The sequence below is a fragment of the Onychostoma macrolepis genome, chromosome 01 (assembly GCF_012432095.1).
Source record: "Onychostoma macrolepis isolate SWU-2019 chromosome 01, ASM1243209v1, whole genome shotgun sequence".
Classification (NCBI taxonomy): domain Eukaryota; kingdom Metazoa; phylum Chordata; class Actinopteri; order Cypriniformes; family Cyprinidae; genus Onychostoma; species Onychostoma macrolepis.
In genome coordinates, this window is record NC_081155.1 from 33,500,890 (window position 1) to 33,518,610 (window position 17,721).

The 17,721-nt window shown below is 36.1% G+C and overlaps 1 protein-coding gene across 2 annotated transcripts in view; it reads right to left on the reverse strand.

Annotated features, from left to right (window-relative positions):
* Nucleotides 1-3,320: 3,320 nt before the first annotated feature.
* rnf38 (ring finger protein 38) overlaps nucleotides 3,321-17,721 on the reverse strand; it is a 35,600-nt gene continuing 21,199 nt past the window's right edge. For both annotated transcript variants that reach the window (XM_058777295.1, XM_058777303.1), the window contains 10 exons: nucleotides 11,004-11,197; nucleotides 9,848-10,103; nucleotides 9,077-9,256; nucleotides 8,723-8,893; nucleotides 7,828-7,989; nucleotides 7,630-7,733; nucleotides 7,443-7,530; nucleotides 7,212-7,333; nucleotides 6,546-6,645; nucleotides 3,321-5,787 (listed from right to left, as the gene is read on the reverse strand). In XM_058777295.1, the coding sequence (XP_058633278.1) occupies nucleotides 5,725-5,787; nucleotides 6,546-6,645; nucleotides 7,212-7,333; nucleotides 7,443-7,530; nucleotides 7,630-7,733; nucleotides 7,828-7,989; nucleotides 8,723-8,893; nucleotides 9,077-9,256; nucleotides 9,848-10,103; nucleotides 11,004-11,197 (1,440 nt within the window). In that variant the 3' untranslated portion in view covers nucleotides 3,321-5,724. The remainder of the gene's footprint in view (nucleotides 5,788-6,545; nucleotides 6,646-7,211; nucleotides 7,334-7,442; nucleotides 7,531-7,629; nucleotides 7,734-7,827; nucleotides 7,990-8,722; nucleotides 8,894-9,076; nucleotides 9,257-9,847; nucleotides 10,104-11,003; nucleotides 11,198-17,721) is intronic.

Sequence of the window (17,721 nt, forward strand, 5' to 3'; positions counted from 1 at the left end):
TGAATTTCCCTGTGAAAATTCGCCAAACAACAGTAAATGTGACCGCACCTTAAGAAGTGGCTTTAAAAAGACCTAGAATTTATTATGCAAATAAATATAAGAAATAATGCCATTTTCAAACCCCAAAGATTTATTACATTTCTAATTTCTAATTATGAAATTATGAGTCTGTGAATTGTTTAAACAGAATTGAAGACATTTAAATACTTTACGTTAAGGTTTTGTTCAGAATGATGAATTTCATTACAGCACATGAGCTGCAGCCTGAGTAGCCAAATAAACATATATTCTTGAATTAGATTTTAGGCCAAGAAGTTCAAAGGTCATAGATTTCTTTTTTCTTTTTGTGCAATCAACTCAAAATGGGGAGAGAAGCAGAAGAAATAATAAGGCTAGACAAAAGGGTGGAAAAGTTTTAAGCAGAAGAAAATTGGGCATTGGTGGAAGAAGTGCCCACAAGCTGGCAATGTCTTCAGCATAAATCCACCCCAACCCTAACCATATTGAGCTTGTAAGGCTGATCAGCTGGTCGGGCAAAGCAGTGAGGAAAAGTCCATTTTTAGAGCTAACACTGGTCTATTTGTTAGCTGAAATAAAATAAATATTACCTGAAATAAAATATATAAAAAATGATGTATAACTAAAACTTAAAAAAAAATAATAATAATAATAATAATAAAATACTAATTACTAAAACTGCAAATTTAAAATGAAAACAGAAAATTCTGATAATTTAAAATAATAAAAAAATGTATTATATTATTTTAATTATTTAAAAATAACACTGGTGTGCATCCTTTTTAGCTAATGTTGCCCAAGAGTTGTTGTTTTTTTTATTTTATTTTCAACAGCAAATGTAATGTCTTTTAAATGTAAATTAATGTAAATGTAAATTAAGGTAATAAGCTTAGCTGGATGCTATAAGACTTACAACAGTACATTTAAATAAAATAAAATAAATGTTTTTTCTTTAGATAGCCTAGTTGGTTGTCAGTTTTGTCCTGGGGACCCACAGCTCTGCACATTTTGTATGTGTCCCTTATTCAACAACATACCTGTTTTAGATAATGCTTCTCCAGGAACTGAATGGAGTGTGTCAATAAAAACAGGCATACCAAATGTGCAATGCCATGTGTCCCCAGAACCAGTACTGAAAAATAACCAATAGGTGTCATTACACTCCAGCTATGGCGGTCTGAGTCACATTTTGTGTTTTCCTCAGTCGCTATGCGCCCTCTGCAGGATGTGTTTTTCTCTCTCTCTCTCTCTCTCATAGGAATCTATTATTATAATATAGCAATATTATCCATTTATTGACTGCAACAGACAAAGACGCTGTTGTAGTAAGTCATTTTTATTTTCATGTACGTAATAATGAATATTGTTTTGCCATCATCTTACTTAATTTAACAAATTAATTTAATTAAATATTTGTATACGGACAAACAGCAAATCTAGTCGCAGATGATATTTTAAATATAAGCAATCGTTTCTCTATCAAGGAGGCGTTTAATACCACGAGAAAGCGATACTCTATAATTTCCATTCATCTAAATGTCATTTGCTTCGTTGATGGTAGGCTATTTGGGAAGGTTGTTTTGGGCAGTTGCAAACCTGCTATTACTTGCCTCAGACAATGCCACAAATCTTGCAAACATTACCTAAGTCCAGTGAAATTTCTTCCCCAGAGTCAGAGGTAGTTGTTGTATCAACGACTTTCTTTTGCGGATTGTGTTCTTGTGAATATCGTGTGCCATTATTCCCAGAAGCAGAGGCCAATCAGTTGTTAGTCAGCATTTTCACTTTACACGGACTGAGACGACACTTTCTAACTTCTGAAGACAGTCACATCCTGAAATAAACAATCAATAATTAGCGCAAACGTTGTGCTGTATACTGAGTGGCAGTAAACTAATGCTCCTTTCTTCCTTGTTTAGCATCATGCTATGACTCCAGACCAAGCGCTTAGGTGGGTGTGATTTAAAGATGAAGATGAGACAACTACATCCAGCATCCAGAAACAAGCTCTGGACACATTATAAAAACATGGTAGGCTACTATGAACAACTATATGCTTGTTTTGATGCATCAGAACTCATGCAACTGTTTTTATTTTGTTTTTATCTGCTGTCTGTAATTGTTCTATAGATCCGTGTCTAACTGGACTTAAAACAGGACTCAGACTAGTTTGAATAACTTTGAAAAATTGCTTTAGGTTTCAAGTAGCAATTTTGCAGCCACAGATACTTTGGCGTAAATTAAATGCTGCATCAGAGTCGTCTTTAATAAAAATCAACAAGCAACGTTTTTCCATTAGCCTACTTACTTTAGCATAAACAAATTTATAAAGCAGCTTTTTAGCTCTTTTTGTCCAGTCAAACTTGATACCAGTGGCAACCAGTGATGAATTATTAATCTGCTGATGAGTGTGACATTTTAAAATGTTATGGATGCATTTCTGCATGTATACAGTACACCCATATGACAAGTTAAAGGGATAATTCACCCCAAAATTTAATTTGTCATAATTTGCATAAAAATGTATGACTTCACTACTACTACTGTTGAATGTAGCAGAGATGTTAACCAGAATGTCTGAGCTGCTCTTTCAAAGTGGACCATATTCAAAGACTTTAAGTTGATATTCTCTGAAAACCTTGCCTCTTAAATCCGGCATTAACTTTCAATTTGGACATTCAGCTATATATGTTTGTGTCCTGTAGTATAATATCATACAGAATTTGAAAAACATGATGATGAGAGTACACTGTAAAAACCTTCTCTTTTTTTATATATTGTAAATAAATATCATTGGAGCATGATTTACAAGAAAATAAAATTTCTTTTTCCAAATTCCATGCTGTTTTTTTTATAATAAAAAAAAATTCAAAGTAAAAATTGTTTCGATGCCATTTTTCCCCCAGTGTAAATTGCATTTTTTTTCATTTTTGAAGGGGTTGAAATACTCCTTTAACCAAGCTGTAAAACTTGAACGTGAGAATGAAAACAACAGAGATAAAGAGATGGGATAAGAATGAATGGAAAAAGAAAAGAACAGAAAAGGTCAAGGAAGAGAACATTATACATTTATTACTGAGCCACCCTTTGAAATCCAAAAGACTAGGAATAGGGGTCAGAGACAAAAGAAAAAAAAAAAAAAAAAAAAAACATTTTCACTACTTAGTAAAGCGTTACTAGTAATATCTCTCATTTATATAAAAAAAAAAAAAAAAAAAAGTACAAATGTTTGTTAAAAATTTTTATATCAAGCCTTCAAATGATTTTGGTTACAGATATTATACATATGAAACTACAACATGTTAAATGATACAATTGTATTTTTAATGGTAAGAATTAAAACAACCAATAAACAAATGCAAGAGAATTCATAAGCTCTCTTATTGGTGTTGCAAAAGAATAAGGGGAAAAAACATAAATAGTAAAACTGAGGTAACTGCTATTGTACCAAGCAGGGAAAAATAAAACTTCTATAACACAGAATGACAATGTAAGTAAGTAAGGTAATGCACATTTGTTGTTTGCAAAGAACAAAGAATTCATAATTTTCTGGTAATGAATTCGACTTATGACACTAAAGCGGACAACACCGGAGAATGGTTTAAAGGCATCTCTCATTAAGACACTGCAGGCTCTGAGACTACATCACAATTCATATGACACTTTCTACACCAGTCATAGAGCCTACATAATGCGACACAGGCAGTTATATCCATTCATAACGATAACAATGCATGACAGAAAACAATCATACACACACAAACACCCCTGTAGGTCATAACGCATCTTAGGCATTCATTATAAAGTAACGCACATGGCTATGAATGGCTATAACAGCCTTATGGAGGCTGTATGAATGGGTGCACTGGAAGGCTGTTTAAAAAAAACTGAACAGAGAGGGCAGTGAGAGAGCAAATGAAAGGACAAGAGATGTAAACCGTTTACTAAGACCAAGAGCCTTGCAGGGATAAAGGGAAGGTACTTAAAACGCCGCATTTCGCAAGGGGTCCGTGTGTGTTGCCCTCCATTTTATCCTGCAGAATCAGTGCGTTTCCCTTTTCAAAGAAACAGAAATGCTACGATATAATCGGTACTCTTTGAACAGGCATTGTGCATACACATACCCTTGAGTCCTTGATTACTAAATTTTAAGACATACGAAATCAAATAATGACCTAAATTAAAAATGACAGCTAATTTAGGTAAACTCAGGGGTATCGTGGGTTAACAAGCATATGACTAATTTGCAAAAATGAAACTTTAGCTTGGGTTTAATAGATGGAGAATCACTATTTTAAGAAATGCAAGTTTTTTTATGGATAGCTCACACAAAAAAAAGAAAATGACATTTACTCTAAATCTGAATTACCCTCAAGTTGTTGCAAACCTGTCAAAATTTACTTTCTTCTGTTGAGAGCAATAGAAGATATTTTGAAGAATGTTGGTAACCTAACAGTTCTATAGTTTGGGGGAAAATACCATGGAAGTAAACTGCTGGGTTACCAACATTCTTCAAAATATCTGTTGTTCAACAGAAGAAGAAAATTCATAAGGATGAGTACATTTTCCACAAATGTTCACTTTTGGATAAACTATGACACTAAATGAGAAAAGTGGTGATTTCGTTACATAATCAATCTGCAGGACTGGCTATGGATTAGAAATACATATTTAATGGTTTTTTAAAAGGTTATTTCTGTTTCGTAGATGGTAAACGTGATAGGCGGCAAATAAAACCGAAGAAGAAAAAAAGTTTGCAGCAGGATACATCAAATAAGAACTTGGAGAATATTCCACTGCCCCTCCAAACCAATCACATGTCATGTCAGTCAGCATCCTCAGCCAATCCCAGACAAGAATAAAAGTGAGAGCGACAAGCCAGTGTTCTGTACCATACATATGGGATAAATAACAAACAACTGATTCTCTAATAAACACACTCTCTTTCACACAAAAGCACACACACACACCTCACAGTTTTCCAATTCTATAAAGACTGCTAAATCATAATTGAGCAAGACCCACCCAAAAGTCCCGTTTTATGTATAGATATAATTTGAATCTTTTGTCCCATTTTTGGAAAAAGACAGTTCCATAATTCTTTTTTTGGAAAAAACAACAACAAAAAAAATTATGAATTTTGTAATTTGTCCCTCTATATTGATACATACATACATATTTATATATAGCTATATTTGTTGGTAAAATATAAAAGCCCATGCTCACAACATTAACCTTCGTAAAGACCACCACACCACAGTGTGCTCACATAGCCGGGAATGTTAGTGCACATACACACTCACTCACTCACACAAGACTGCAACATACCAACACCCGCTCCCAAAGGGGAGAACTAAACTATATATATTTATATTTTAAAAAACAAAACAAAAACAAAATATCATAACCAGAATGATAATATGAACCATAATCTTTGGACTTCCACTCAAAGAATTAGTGATCAAACAACCAAAGGGATGTGTGTGTGTTTGTGTGTGTCTCAGTTAGTTGGATATTCATAGATGAATATCAAACGATGATTTTGATGCATAAAGTTTTTATGAATCTTTTGCAGCAGTCATCTGTGTGCGAGGAGTAATTATGCATGTGGAAGTTAATAGAATGTAACAGGGTAGGAGAATGACTGAAGTGTTTAGTGGTGTGTGTGCGCGCATGTGTGTGTGTGTGTGTGTTCGGTGAGCAGCTTCACTCGGAATCCCGCTGGACTTCAGAGGCATCTGCTCGGCAAATAGGACAGGTTCTGTTAGCCTAGAAGACAGAGGAGGATAAATTGTCAAATAGGTCTAAGAAATATATAGATCATAACTGAAGACAAGCAGTAGGTTAGGCAAATCTATCTGCATAAAGGTGCCTTCACGATAACAAATTGGAAGGGTGGGGGTGTCCACTGACTATTGTCAATAATGTAGCAATGTATGAAGTCAATTTCAAACCAAGCAGCTTTCTGTTGGTCATCATGGTAAATTTCTGTGATTAACTGGAAGTCATTGCAAAATGTGCATGGAAAATCTTTTGCCCTGACACAAAATTCTCAACTGCATGGATTCCTAGTGAAATAACTGGATTTCGTCTGTGAAAATTCACAGAGCAATGGAAAATGTGGCTACACCTTAAAACAGTGCTTCTCAACCAGGGGTCCTCAGCAAACCTCCAAGGGGGCTTAGGGATAACATTTTCTAATACATTAAACTAAATCAATAACCTTTCAACATCTGCTGCCTTCAATTAAATTCTTTAAAAAATGCATTGTGGTAAAAAACACATATTTGAGAAAAAGAAGTGTTGTCAATTACAGAAGAAATAAGAGAAATAGCCTATATCGGGGAGGCTGTGAATATTGTGTTAGAAAAGGAGACCTTTGAGTTAAAAGGTTGAGAACCACTGAAAATTCTTGACATAATTTAATCAAAAGGTATAATAACAATAACACATTATTATTATTACTACTACTACTATGAATGTATAAAAAATAAATTAAAATTAAATTAATTTGCAAGATTGCTTACCTTGAGCCATTTGTCGACACACTTGGCATGGAATTCATGATTACAGGGCAGTACTCTCAACAGCTGACGAGACTCAAAATCACACATGCACACTACACACCTACAGGGAAAGAGGGGAAAAATATTTTCTATTATACTTTTTTTAACAGCAAGAGTTTGTTAAAATGTATTTAAATAAAAAAAGCCTGAACAGACATTTTTCCTTCAGATTTCTTTAAAGGAATAGTTCATCCAAATATGAAGATTCTGTCATCATTTACTCACCCTCATGTCGTTCCAAACCTGTATGAGTTTCTTTCTTGTGTTGAACACAAAAAAATAAAAAATAAAATAATAATATTGAAGATATTTTGAAGAATTTTAAAAGAACCAAAAAGTTGTTGGTCCCCTTTGACTTCCATAGTAAGGAAACAAATACTATGGAAGTCAATGGGGACCATCAACTGTTTGATTACCAGCATTCTTCAAAATATCTTACGTTTGACAAAGAAACTCATACAGGTTGTGAGGGATGTGATGGAGCGTGAATTACAAAATTTTCATTTTTGGGTGAACTACCCCTTTAAGAGTACAAATATTCATGTATACATGTAGTCTCTCAATTATTAGAATAAGGTCACAAAAATAGTTCAATAATAATTAGTTTGTTTTTAAGTTTGTACTCACAATGTCTGCTCTGACTGATGGTTGCTGGGGTTGAATCTGTAGGAAGGCAGCTGTTCGATATCGGCTTTTGTCAAACCTCTAGGCTTCGCTTCTCCAAGCCGCTCAGCAAGGTTTAACAGAGCCTAATCAAACACAAAAGCACATGTAAAACAGAATACCCAAACAAAAGTATACCTAAAAAGTGATCTGTCTTTGAAATAATTATTTATAAGCGTGATCTAGAACTCTCACCTCATAATTCTCAACCTCTCCATCATCTACATCCAGCTCTAAGCTAATGGTGGGACCCACTGCTGTTGGCTGGACTGGAAGAACAGATCTGGCCCACCAAATAGAAACAAAACAGTGACATTATTATTCTACAGCTCGTTGGCTCTCCAACACAACACTCTGGTGTATGTTTGCATGTGTAACTCACAGGAAGTAGGGCAGCAGACTTGGGTGGTAAGGAGGTGGAGGTACAGCCTGCTGAGAGCGGTAACGTCTGCCTGTGATTCGCCGAGGCATGAAGTGTGGATACGGCTGGAGAGAACACACAGGAAAAAAACACATAAAACCTTCATCAGCTTTTTTAGATTGCAGTGTGCAGAGGTGATGAAGCATGAAGATCACTCACCACTCCAAAGAGCTCCTGGGGCAGGGGTTCATGAGAGAGGAACTGCAGTGGGGTGGAAGGGGGCAGAGGACTAGGATGCCCCGAATGAGGATAGCTAAACCCTCCACCTACCGACAGGTGTTCTCCCAACAACTCAACCTCATTCTCTATCCTCTGCAGTGGCTAGTCAAAAAGACAAACATGCATATTTAATGTTAATATTTTAAAATTCAAAAAAAAAAAAAAAAAAAAAAAAGTTGTAGTCTAACGTAGCAGAACTACAGTAAAAACATGAATGCAAGGATTAATGTAAATATTTACACATTATAGAATATTTATGCATTGTAAATATTTCAATATATTAATTTACTTTAAATATTCCATATATATATATATATATATACACACACACACACACACACATATATATACATATACACACACATTGTACAGTTCAAAAGTCTGGGGTTAGTAAGATTTTTATTAAGAAATTAGAAATTTTATTCAGCAAGGATGCATGATAACTTGATAAAAATAAATAAATAAATAAATAAATAAATAAAGATTTTAAATTTTACAAAAATGTTTTTTAAGCTTTCTATTAAAAAAATCCAAGGGCAAAAAAAATCGGTTTCCACAAAAATATTAAGCAGAACAACGGTTTTCAACATTAATAATAATAATAATAATCATCATCATAAAAAAATTTCTGTTAATAAAAATTAAAATTTATAATAAAACAGTTGTAATAATATCTCACAATATTACTGTTTTACTATATTTTTGATAAAATAGATGCAGCCTTGTTGAGTATAAGAGAATCCTTTAATAAACATAACTATATACCATACAAATTTTTATGTTAATAGCATAACTAGTAAAATATAAAACTGTGGGCATATGATTGCATACTCACAGATCGAGACTGTTGGGTCTGGAAGGGTAAGAATTGTCCAGGCGTGGGGAGGTGGGGCGGATGATGTGATAGATGCGGCGGATGCAGCAGGAAGGGTGGATCACTGGAGAGAAGAGAAGGAAATGCGGCGTACGGCACTGGCAAATGCTGCACTGAACATGCTGGCAACATCTGCAGGTCAAACAAACAGACAGACATTCCACTATCAGTTTCAGGCCACTACAAAACATTTCAAAAGGTCAAAACAGGAAGGTATCAACTTGCCACCACTGGGGGGCAGCAGATACAACCAAATCAAATGAGTTCACCAAAATCAATTGATGCTATGCTTTACACACCCTGATATACACTTACAGGAGGTGGTACGCTACAGATTGGATAGTGTTGCTGTCCGCTGAAGACCACAGAACAGGCGGGCACCTGCTGTTGAGAAGAGCATGCTGGGAGATGCTGTCCTGTACAGAGGGGGGCAGGTAGACCATGGGGCGGCACTGGAGAAACTGTATATGACACCGGCACTGTACCCTGAGGGAGCTAAAATGCGCACACAGAAACAAAAATTATGAATAAAGAGTCTGTTTGATTTATTAATGATCCATCCAAAAAATGGCCACTTCAATTATGATAATGGAAGCTTATTTCCATTTTTTTTTTTTTATATTCTGAAACAGCATTTTAAAAAAATGTGTTCACATCTCACAATTCTGAATTTTCTTGTGATTCTGATTTATTTTTTGTCAGAATTGTGAGATGTAAACTTACAATTAACACTTTTTTTTTCTTCTCAGAATTGCAAGATATAAACAAGTAGTTACAAGGAAAAAAACCTCACATCTGTGAGGGAGGAGAAAATGCAATAACCTTTTTTCCATGGTGGAAATAAGCATCTGTAAATGCTAAATAATATCCAGTATAATAAGATTTAAGATAAAGACCTTTCTGCTTTGGTTGATGAAGGGGTCCTTGAGCCCTGTTAATGGGGCTGTGGGGGTACATGACGCACACAAAAAAAGTTATGATACAAGACATCTTAAGAGTCTGCTTAACCGTCTTCGCTGGAAACCTCATTAGGGTACCTTTGGTCCCAGTTATCATCTCACAGAGACCCTGCCCCAACCCTCTAACCTGCTCATGGAGGTCCATCACCATGGCTCCCTGCTGCGGAGGGTGCAATAACCGTGGCGAGAGCGTGGGGGGGTGAAAGGCCCGGGGCTCATCAAGGCCAGGTGGAGGATGGGATGGTGGCTGGCCGTAGGGATGAAGCGAATGTGGGTGAGGAGGGTGGCGATAGTTTTCATCCTGTCCCCCACCCGGGGACCCATGAGGGGGATGGTGCCGTGACAGACGCTCTCGCCGGCCACGCTGACGCCGCACTGGAGGACTGCACAGGCAAAGTCACATTTATTTAATATACAGTAATAATCCTAAGTTTATACTATACACATACATACTGGCAGTTAAAAATTATGGAATAATTAAAAAAACAATTTTAAATGTTTTTGAAAGTCTCTTATGCTTACCAATTTACTTGATACAAAAAAAAAAAAACCTAGTAAAAAAAAACAGTAATGTTGTGAAATTACTACAATTTAAAAACTACTTTTCTATGTGCTGCTATGACAGTAATAAGTTACCTTTTAAAATATATTCAAAGCTGAATATACAGTACTGTATATCAAATTGGATTTTCAGCAGCCATTACTCCAGTGTTTTTATCAATATAAATACTAAAAAAAAAAAAATTCACTAAAATGTAATGTTTACAATATACCATAATATAATATATAAACTATAATATATCCACTGGAAGCACTGAATGTAAAAAAGAAAAATTAAAAAAAAAAAAGATTAATAAAAACAATTAACATTCACTAAATCTAATGCGTATTATATTAATTATGATATGATTATATATATATATATATATATATATATATAGATAGATAGATAGATAGATAGATACACACAGTGACTGTATTGAATGTTTATTTATATAAAAAAAAAAAAAAAAAGGAAGTTTAATTTTAATAAACAGCCATATTAAAATTGCTCACTGGGAGACTAATGAAATAAAAAATAAAAAAAAAAGACTAGGATTATGAATTTATACCACAAAATGTGTCATCTAACAGTCAGTCATAATACAGTGATCCAATCTGTTTTACAAATGCTGCTTACAAATGTACTATAAAAGCAATACACAAACACCTGACAAATGTCACTGCCTTCATGATTAGCTGTCAGCTCAGTACTAACAGTCAAAACTAACACAAGAGCATACCTGCGTCTGTGCCGTGCAGGTGTGTGGCAGCGTTCAGGGTGGTAGTGTGGGTGGGGATAGGGGTGTGGTCTGCGACTGGGTGGAAGCTCCCATGGTCTGATTGGTGGTGAGGGTGTGGAAGGAGGGGCAGAGGTAAACTCCAGTACAGACTGCTGAGAAAGACGCTGTCTCTTTGGACTTGGAGAATCCTCCGTCTGAGGGACAAAACATAGTAAATCCCTCAATTACTCATCTGCAATTACAAACCACATATATTCAAACTGAATCATCGCCTAAACATCTTGATACTACAGGCCTTTGAAGCACTTATAGGATTACTTTATACAAAAATGTGTTAAAATGTGTCATGCTAAGTTTGAATATATGGAAGCGGAAATGAGCTTTGAGAGTTAGGGTGGATTTTCAATCTGTTCTTCACACAAAGCTATCATTTGATTTCAGAAGACTTGGAACATGAGATGTGAGCTACTTTTATGGTGCTTTTTGAAGCTTGACAGCCTTCATTGGACAGAAAGCAGCTTAAATATTCTGCTAAATATTTTCTTGTGTGTTTCACAGATGAAAGTCAGGTCAATTAAAATGTATTCTTTTATAAAACCCTCTTGTTTATGAATATTAACAACAACAACATTCAATTTCCAATATTCAGGTCTACCAACCAAATATTGCTCACTGCTGCACTCATTTACCACAAAATGAGTTATTTTCTACTCCAGCAATTTCCCACTATTTGATAACTCATGTTAATTAATTTAGCACAACAACAAAAAATAAAAATAGAAATAAAAAGGTGTTTTGTACATGTGCTCGTTCCTTTTGTCCACTGAGAGCACAAGCAGCTATTGTGCCTACTGGCATTAGTGGCATTTCCTGCCAATGATATCACTGCCTCTGTTGCCTAAGGCAGTGTGAGGTCACTTCACGAAAGTTTGAGGAAACCCATAGCTTGTTGCTCAACACACACACACACACACACACTTGCTCAGCCGGTGTTACTCAAACACATTCAACTCCAAGTCAGCCGTCTCCTCTCCAAGTCATGGAGAAACATGCAGTGACACATGAGTCAGTGTGTGTAACAAAGGCTTGAACATGTAGGAATATCTGAACACATCATATCAGCTTCATCACCTTTTACTGGAAGTCAGTCGACACACACACACACACACACACTAACACTGTATAGCCTGATGAGCTCTGGGTCTACTCAGTTTGGAGGAGTCATAGTTTACGAGGGGTGGCATTGGAAAAGGGACGACTGACTTTCTAAAGCATTTTTGAGTGACTAACAAGTTACTCAGACAAACTTTCAAACACAAAACCCACACACACGTCACTGAAAGGCTTTCAAGATGCAAACTAGAGGCGCGTCTTAAAAGAACACACGTGCGATTTTGGCGAGAACCACAAGAAACACACAAACAAGCGGATAGCGCACACACACACAATCTGACTCGTTGTGGGTGGTAAAGTGAGCTCACACCAAACAAGGTTAAGCCAAGTGTGGAGATACAGAGAGCAGCCGCTGACACAGGGCAAGTCTTGAGTGTGTGAGAGAAATCAGTAACAGGAAACAGCTGGGGAGCAGGCTAGACTTATCTGCATATGAATTTGAGTCAGGTTTATTTAAATGTCTCTTGAAACAGATACACCGTATATTCCTCCTCATCTCATTTTCCATGAGGAAAAAAATGTCACTTCGGTGTGTAGCCTTCCAGCAGACACTCCTTTACATCTCTCCGCGTGAGAGGTGAGACCTTGCAAAGTAATGTCTGAGTCAGCTGCCTGATCCCATACAAAACAATGACACCAATTGTTTTGATGCAGTCTACACACTTTCTCTCACACACACACACACAAAACGTGATTACATACACATGTTTGAAAATCATTTTTTGGCCTTTTGCAACTTCGCTTCCCGTCTCATCTATCACTGTCCCAATTAATAGAGAGAACAGGATTGGGAAAGGACACAGTAGATCAGAGAGGTTGCTCTTTAAGGATAGAAAATACATTTCATGTTCTGTTTTTCTTTTTAAAGAAATTAATACTTGTATTCAGCAAGTATGTATTAAATTGACCTAAAGTGATATTAAAAAGACAATGTTACAAAAGATTTCTGTCAAATGTATGCTGTTCTTCTGAGCAATCTTTTTTAAGAATCCTGACAAACCAAAAAAAAGTTCAGTTTCATGTATCATTGATAATAAGCAGCATTTTTTTTTTTTGCACAAATTAGAATTTATTTTATTTATTTATTTTTTTAAACTCTCTCACAGCGTTTTTACTGTAATTTTGATCAAATAGGCAAAATGAAGCCTTGGTGAGCATAAGAGACTTTTGAACTTTTTTTTTTTTTTTTTTTTTAAATCCTACCGACCCCAAACTTTTGAATAGTGTATATTCCCTCTTACAAAACTGGATTTAATTAGAGTTTGATTTATTTATAAATAAATTCAATGTCAAATGGGATTTTCTTCATTTACTGATTAACAAGATTCGTGGTGTCTTAAGGGTGTCAAAAGCTTTGCTTTGTTTGACCTAATCATTTTAAATTATGAAATAAAAAAAAAGAACTATTATAGTGAATAGACAAAATGTACATATTCATAACATTCATGCTACAAATAAAATACTCAAAACTACCATTCAAAATATTAAGATTCTAGCGTTACTACACTAAGGAAAGTGAAATAAGATAACTGTCTCACTCTTCTGAATTCTTCATGGGAAATTCATTCCATGTACGGATACAGTGTTTACTAGAGCAGAGCCTTGGAAAGTTGAAGATGTCATTTTCAGCACAGCTATGGAAGTTTTAACAGCCTTGTTCTAAAATTGGATATTAAAACTAGAAGCGTGTTGAAATGCCTCTCCTGTTCTGATGGCCATATGGTCACACTGTCGGCCTGTATGACAACTTTATAACAAACATTCTGGTTATTTCCACTGTGGGCTGACTACACTTGAAAAGACTCCATTAGAAACAGTTGCAACACAATTACACAGCTGGCTTTTGCTTTTAAAAGTGCGATTCTTGGAGTTGGTGATTTTTGGACATGTAAAATTGTTCTTCAGTCCAAAAAAAAAGAAAAAAAAAAAAGAATGGTACCATGTTTATAATAAATATAATATAATATAATATAATATAATATAATATATAGTTTGTGTGTGTGTCTATATCAGGGTTCCTCAAATCTTTCCCTGGAGGGCCAATCTGCTGCAGAGTTTGGCTCCAACCCTGATCAAACTCACCTACCTGTGATTTTCTAATGATCTTGAAGACTCTGATTAGCATGCTCAGGTGTGTTTGATTAGGGTTACAGCTAATCTCTGCAGGAAAGTGGATCTCGTGGGCCAGATTTGAGGATCCCTGGTCTATATATGTATAGACTTTATTAGGTACACCTGTTCAATTGCTTGGTAACACAAATTGCTAATCAGCCAATCACATGACAGCAACTCAATGCATTTAGGCATCTAGATGTGGTGAAGATGACATGCTAAATTTCAAACAGAGCATCAGAATGGGGAAGAAATGGGATTTAAGTGACTTTGAACGTGGCATGGTTGTTGGTGCTAGACGGGCTGGTCTGAGTATTTCAAAAACTGCTGATCTACTGGGATTTTCACGCACAACCAAATATCCAGTGAGCAGCAGTTGTGTGGACAAAAATGCCTTGTTGATGTCAGAGGAGAATGGGCAGGCTGGTTAGAGATGATAGAAAGGCAACAGTAACTCAAATAACCACTCGTTACAACCAAGGTATGCAGAATACCATCTCTGAACGCACAACACGCCGAACCCTGAAGCAGATGGGCTACAGCAGCAAAAGACCACATCGGGTGCCACTCCTGTCAGCTAAGAACAGGAAATGGAGGCTACAAATCGCACAGGCTCACCGAAATTGGACAATAGAAGATTGGAAAAACGTTGCCTGGTCTGATGAGTCTCGATTTCTGCTGCGACATTCAGATGGTAGGGTCAGAATTTGGCATAAAGAACATGAAACCATAGATCCATCCTGCCTTGTCTCAACGGTTCAGGCTGGTGGTGGTGGTGTAATAGAGTACCTTTGGGATGTGCTGGAAGGGGAGATTCGCATCATGGATGTGCAGCCAACAAATCTGCAGCAACTGCGTGATGCTATCATGTCAATATGGACCAAAATCTCAGAGGAACGTTTCCAACACCTTGTTGAATCTATGCCATGAAGAATTAAGGCAGTTCTGAAGGCAAAAGGGGGTCCCCGAGAATGTATTTCACTTAGGGTTGTACTCACTTTTGTGGCCAGCGGTTAGATATTAATGGCTGTGTGTTGAGTTATTTTGAGGTGACAGCAAATTTACACTGTTATACAAGCTGTACACTCACTACTTTACATTAGGTGCGTTTACATGTACACTTTTTTGTCATTCCGATTAAAATCATTCCGATTGAAAGATTCGATGAACTGTTTACATGAGACGTTATCTAATCCGATATGGTGTTTACATGTGCCTGTGCTTTCGATTTTAGGATATGCTAATAGCCTACAGTGACAACAAAACAAGTCACCAGAGGAAAACGCCATATTTACGTTAATATTTTTAATATCTGTTTGCACTTGCTTAGAATAAACGGTTAATATTTGAATCCTTGCGTTCATTCGAGCGCTCAGTCATATGGCCAGAACGCGATCATAGAAATCATATGTCCCTCTGTAATGCAGCTGAGATTAATTGTACTCTGATACTACAAAGTTGTACTGTACTTAAATGGAACAAATACACGATTTCTTACCAAGAGTTGCTGAACAATGAATCAAAGGAGCATTGCTTTATCACAATCGTATTTCAGACAACATTCATGGCGTGAGCACGTATAAATTCAAGCAGATCGGAAATTATGAATCTGTCATCTATACAAATACAAATGACAAAGGCAACTTTTGGTCAAGTTGTTTATTTTCATTGAGCTACTTTCACTATCATCACTGTGTTGTTTCTAAGCTGAAAAGCAGAAAATTGCGCTTCATTTCAGATCTGTTTTTCACTCCGGACATGAGAGCAGTCCGTCACACAGCAAGCGTTCTCCTTTCTAATGTGTTTTTAACTGTATAATTGAAATTTTAACTTTATACCTCCACTATTACCCAGTCTCTACTGTAGTGTCGGTGTCCCCAAATCACAGAATGTACCGTTGCCGACATCACGTTCACGTTCTGACGACCCGACCTCTGGACGTGATGACGTAGACGCAAAGTAATCGGTTTAAAGTGTTTACATGGCAGGATTTTAATTTTGTTCGGTTTATAGAAAGGTTTATCCCACCCCTCTCAAACCGATTACAATTTCATTCGGTTTGGGCATTTTTATTCCGATTGAGGTGTTTATATGGAGCATTTTCATTCGGATTGGACTTTTAAACCGATTACAATGCTCCATGTAAACGCACCTATTGTAGCAAAGTGTCATTTCTTCAGTGTTGTCACATGAAAAGATATAATAACATTTACAAAAATGTGAGGGGTGTACTCACTTCTGTGAGATACTGTATGTGTTTATATACATATACACACACACACACACACACATATAAAAGTTGCATTGTTAACATACACTGTGTTCAAACATTTGCATTCAGTCAAAGAAAAGAAACCAGAAAGTGACCTCGGACTACTCTTCCCTCAGTCCTTCGGTTTCTTCAGAGCCATGAGAGGAGAGGAAGGTGAAGGGAAGGATGATAAACTGGGGGTGAAGGGGGAGTGGATGGGAGGCAGAGATGGGGACAGGAGTGATGCCCCAGGGCGCGGCAGGATGGGGCTCAGAGGGGGAAAGTGCAGAATTGAAAATGATGAACTATGAACAGTGCCTGGAACACAGCCTCAGGACATTTATACACAGCCATCCAACCCCAGCAACCGTCCGCACACACACACACACACACACACACACACACACACACGGACAGACAGTATAACAAAACTATCCTAAACCAGTCATATAAATGTTACTGCTATTATAATACAAAGACCAGGGAACAACTCATACACATTTTTACTTTGCTGTGTTACTGAGACATCTACAGTTGTACCATTTTATTATTATTATATTATTGGTACTATAATTTACTTTTATTAATATTAATCATTTTAATATAATATTTGATTATTTCTACTAAATATCATTACCCATTTTTAATTATAAATCCAGTGTTAGTATTGTGATACTATTAAAGTTTTTATTTTGATATAGTTTCTATTTTATTATAGTTTCTATTATATTTTGATTTTGAATAACATTTTATTTTTACATTGTTTTTAGGTTTTTTTGTAATTCTGTTTGCGTTTTATTTGAATACATGTAGACATGTGTTTACATTTTTTTTATTTCAGTTTTAGTTATTTTAGCACATCAAGTTAAACATTAAACGTTAGAAATGCTGGCTTGGCAACTAGCTGAAATATATTTTTGGTTTTTGTTTTAAAGTAAGTTGCTGAATGCCCTTTAAATGGCAGGTTGTCATCAATTTGTCTTCATCCTACAGCTAAGTAAATGCACCCACACACATACGCAAATTACAAGGCGTTCACACATAAAGAACAAACAAAACGCACAAATGCATGTACAGGCACAGGATCACACAAGACCTTCAGGACAAAGCCAAACAGCAACAGAGATGCATGACTCAAACACACAGATGCACATCTGTCCAAACCCGGTCAGACAGGTCCAT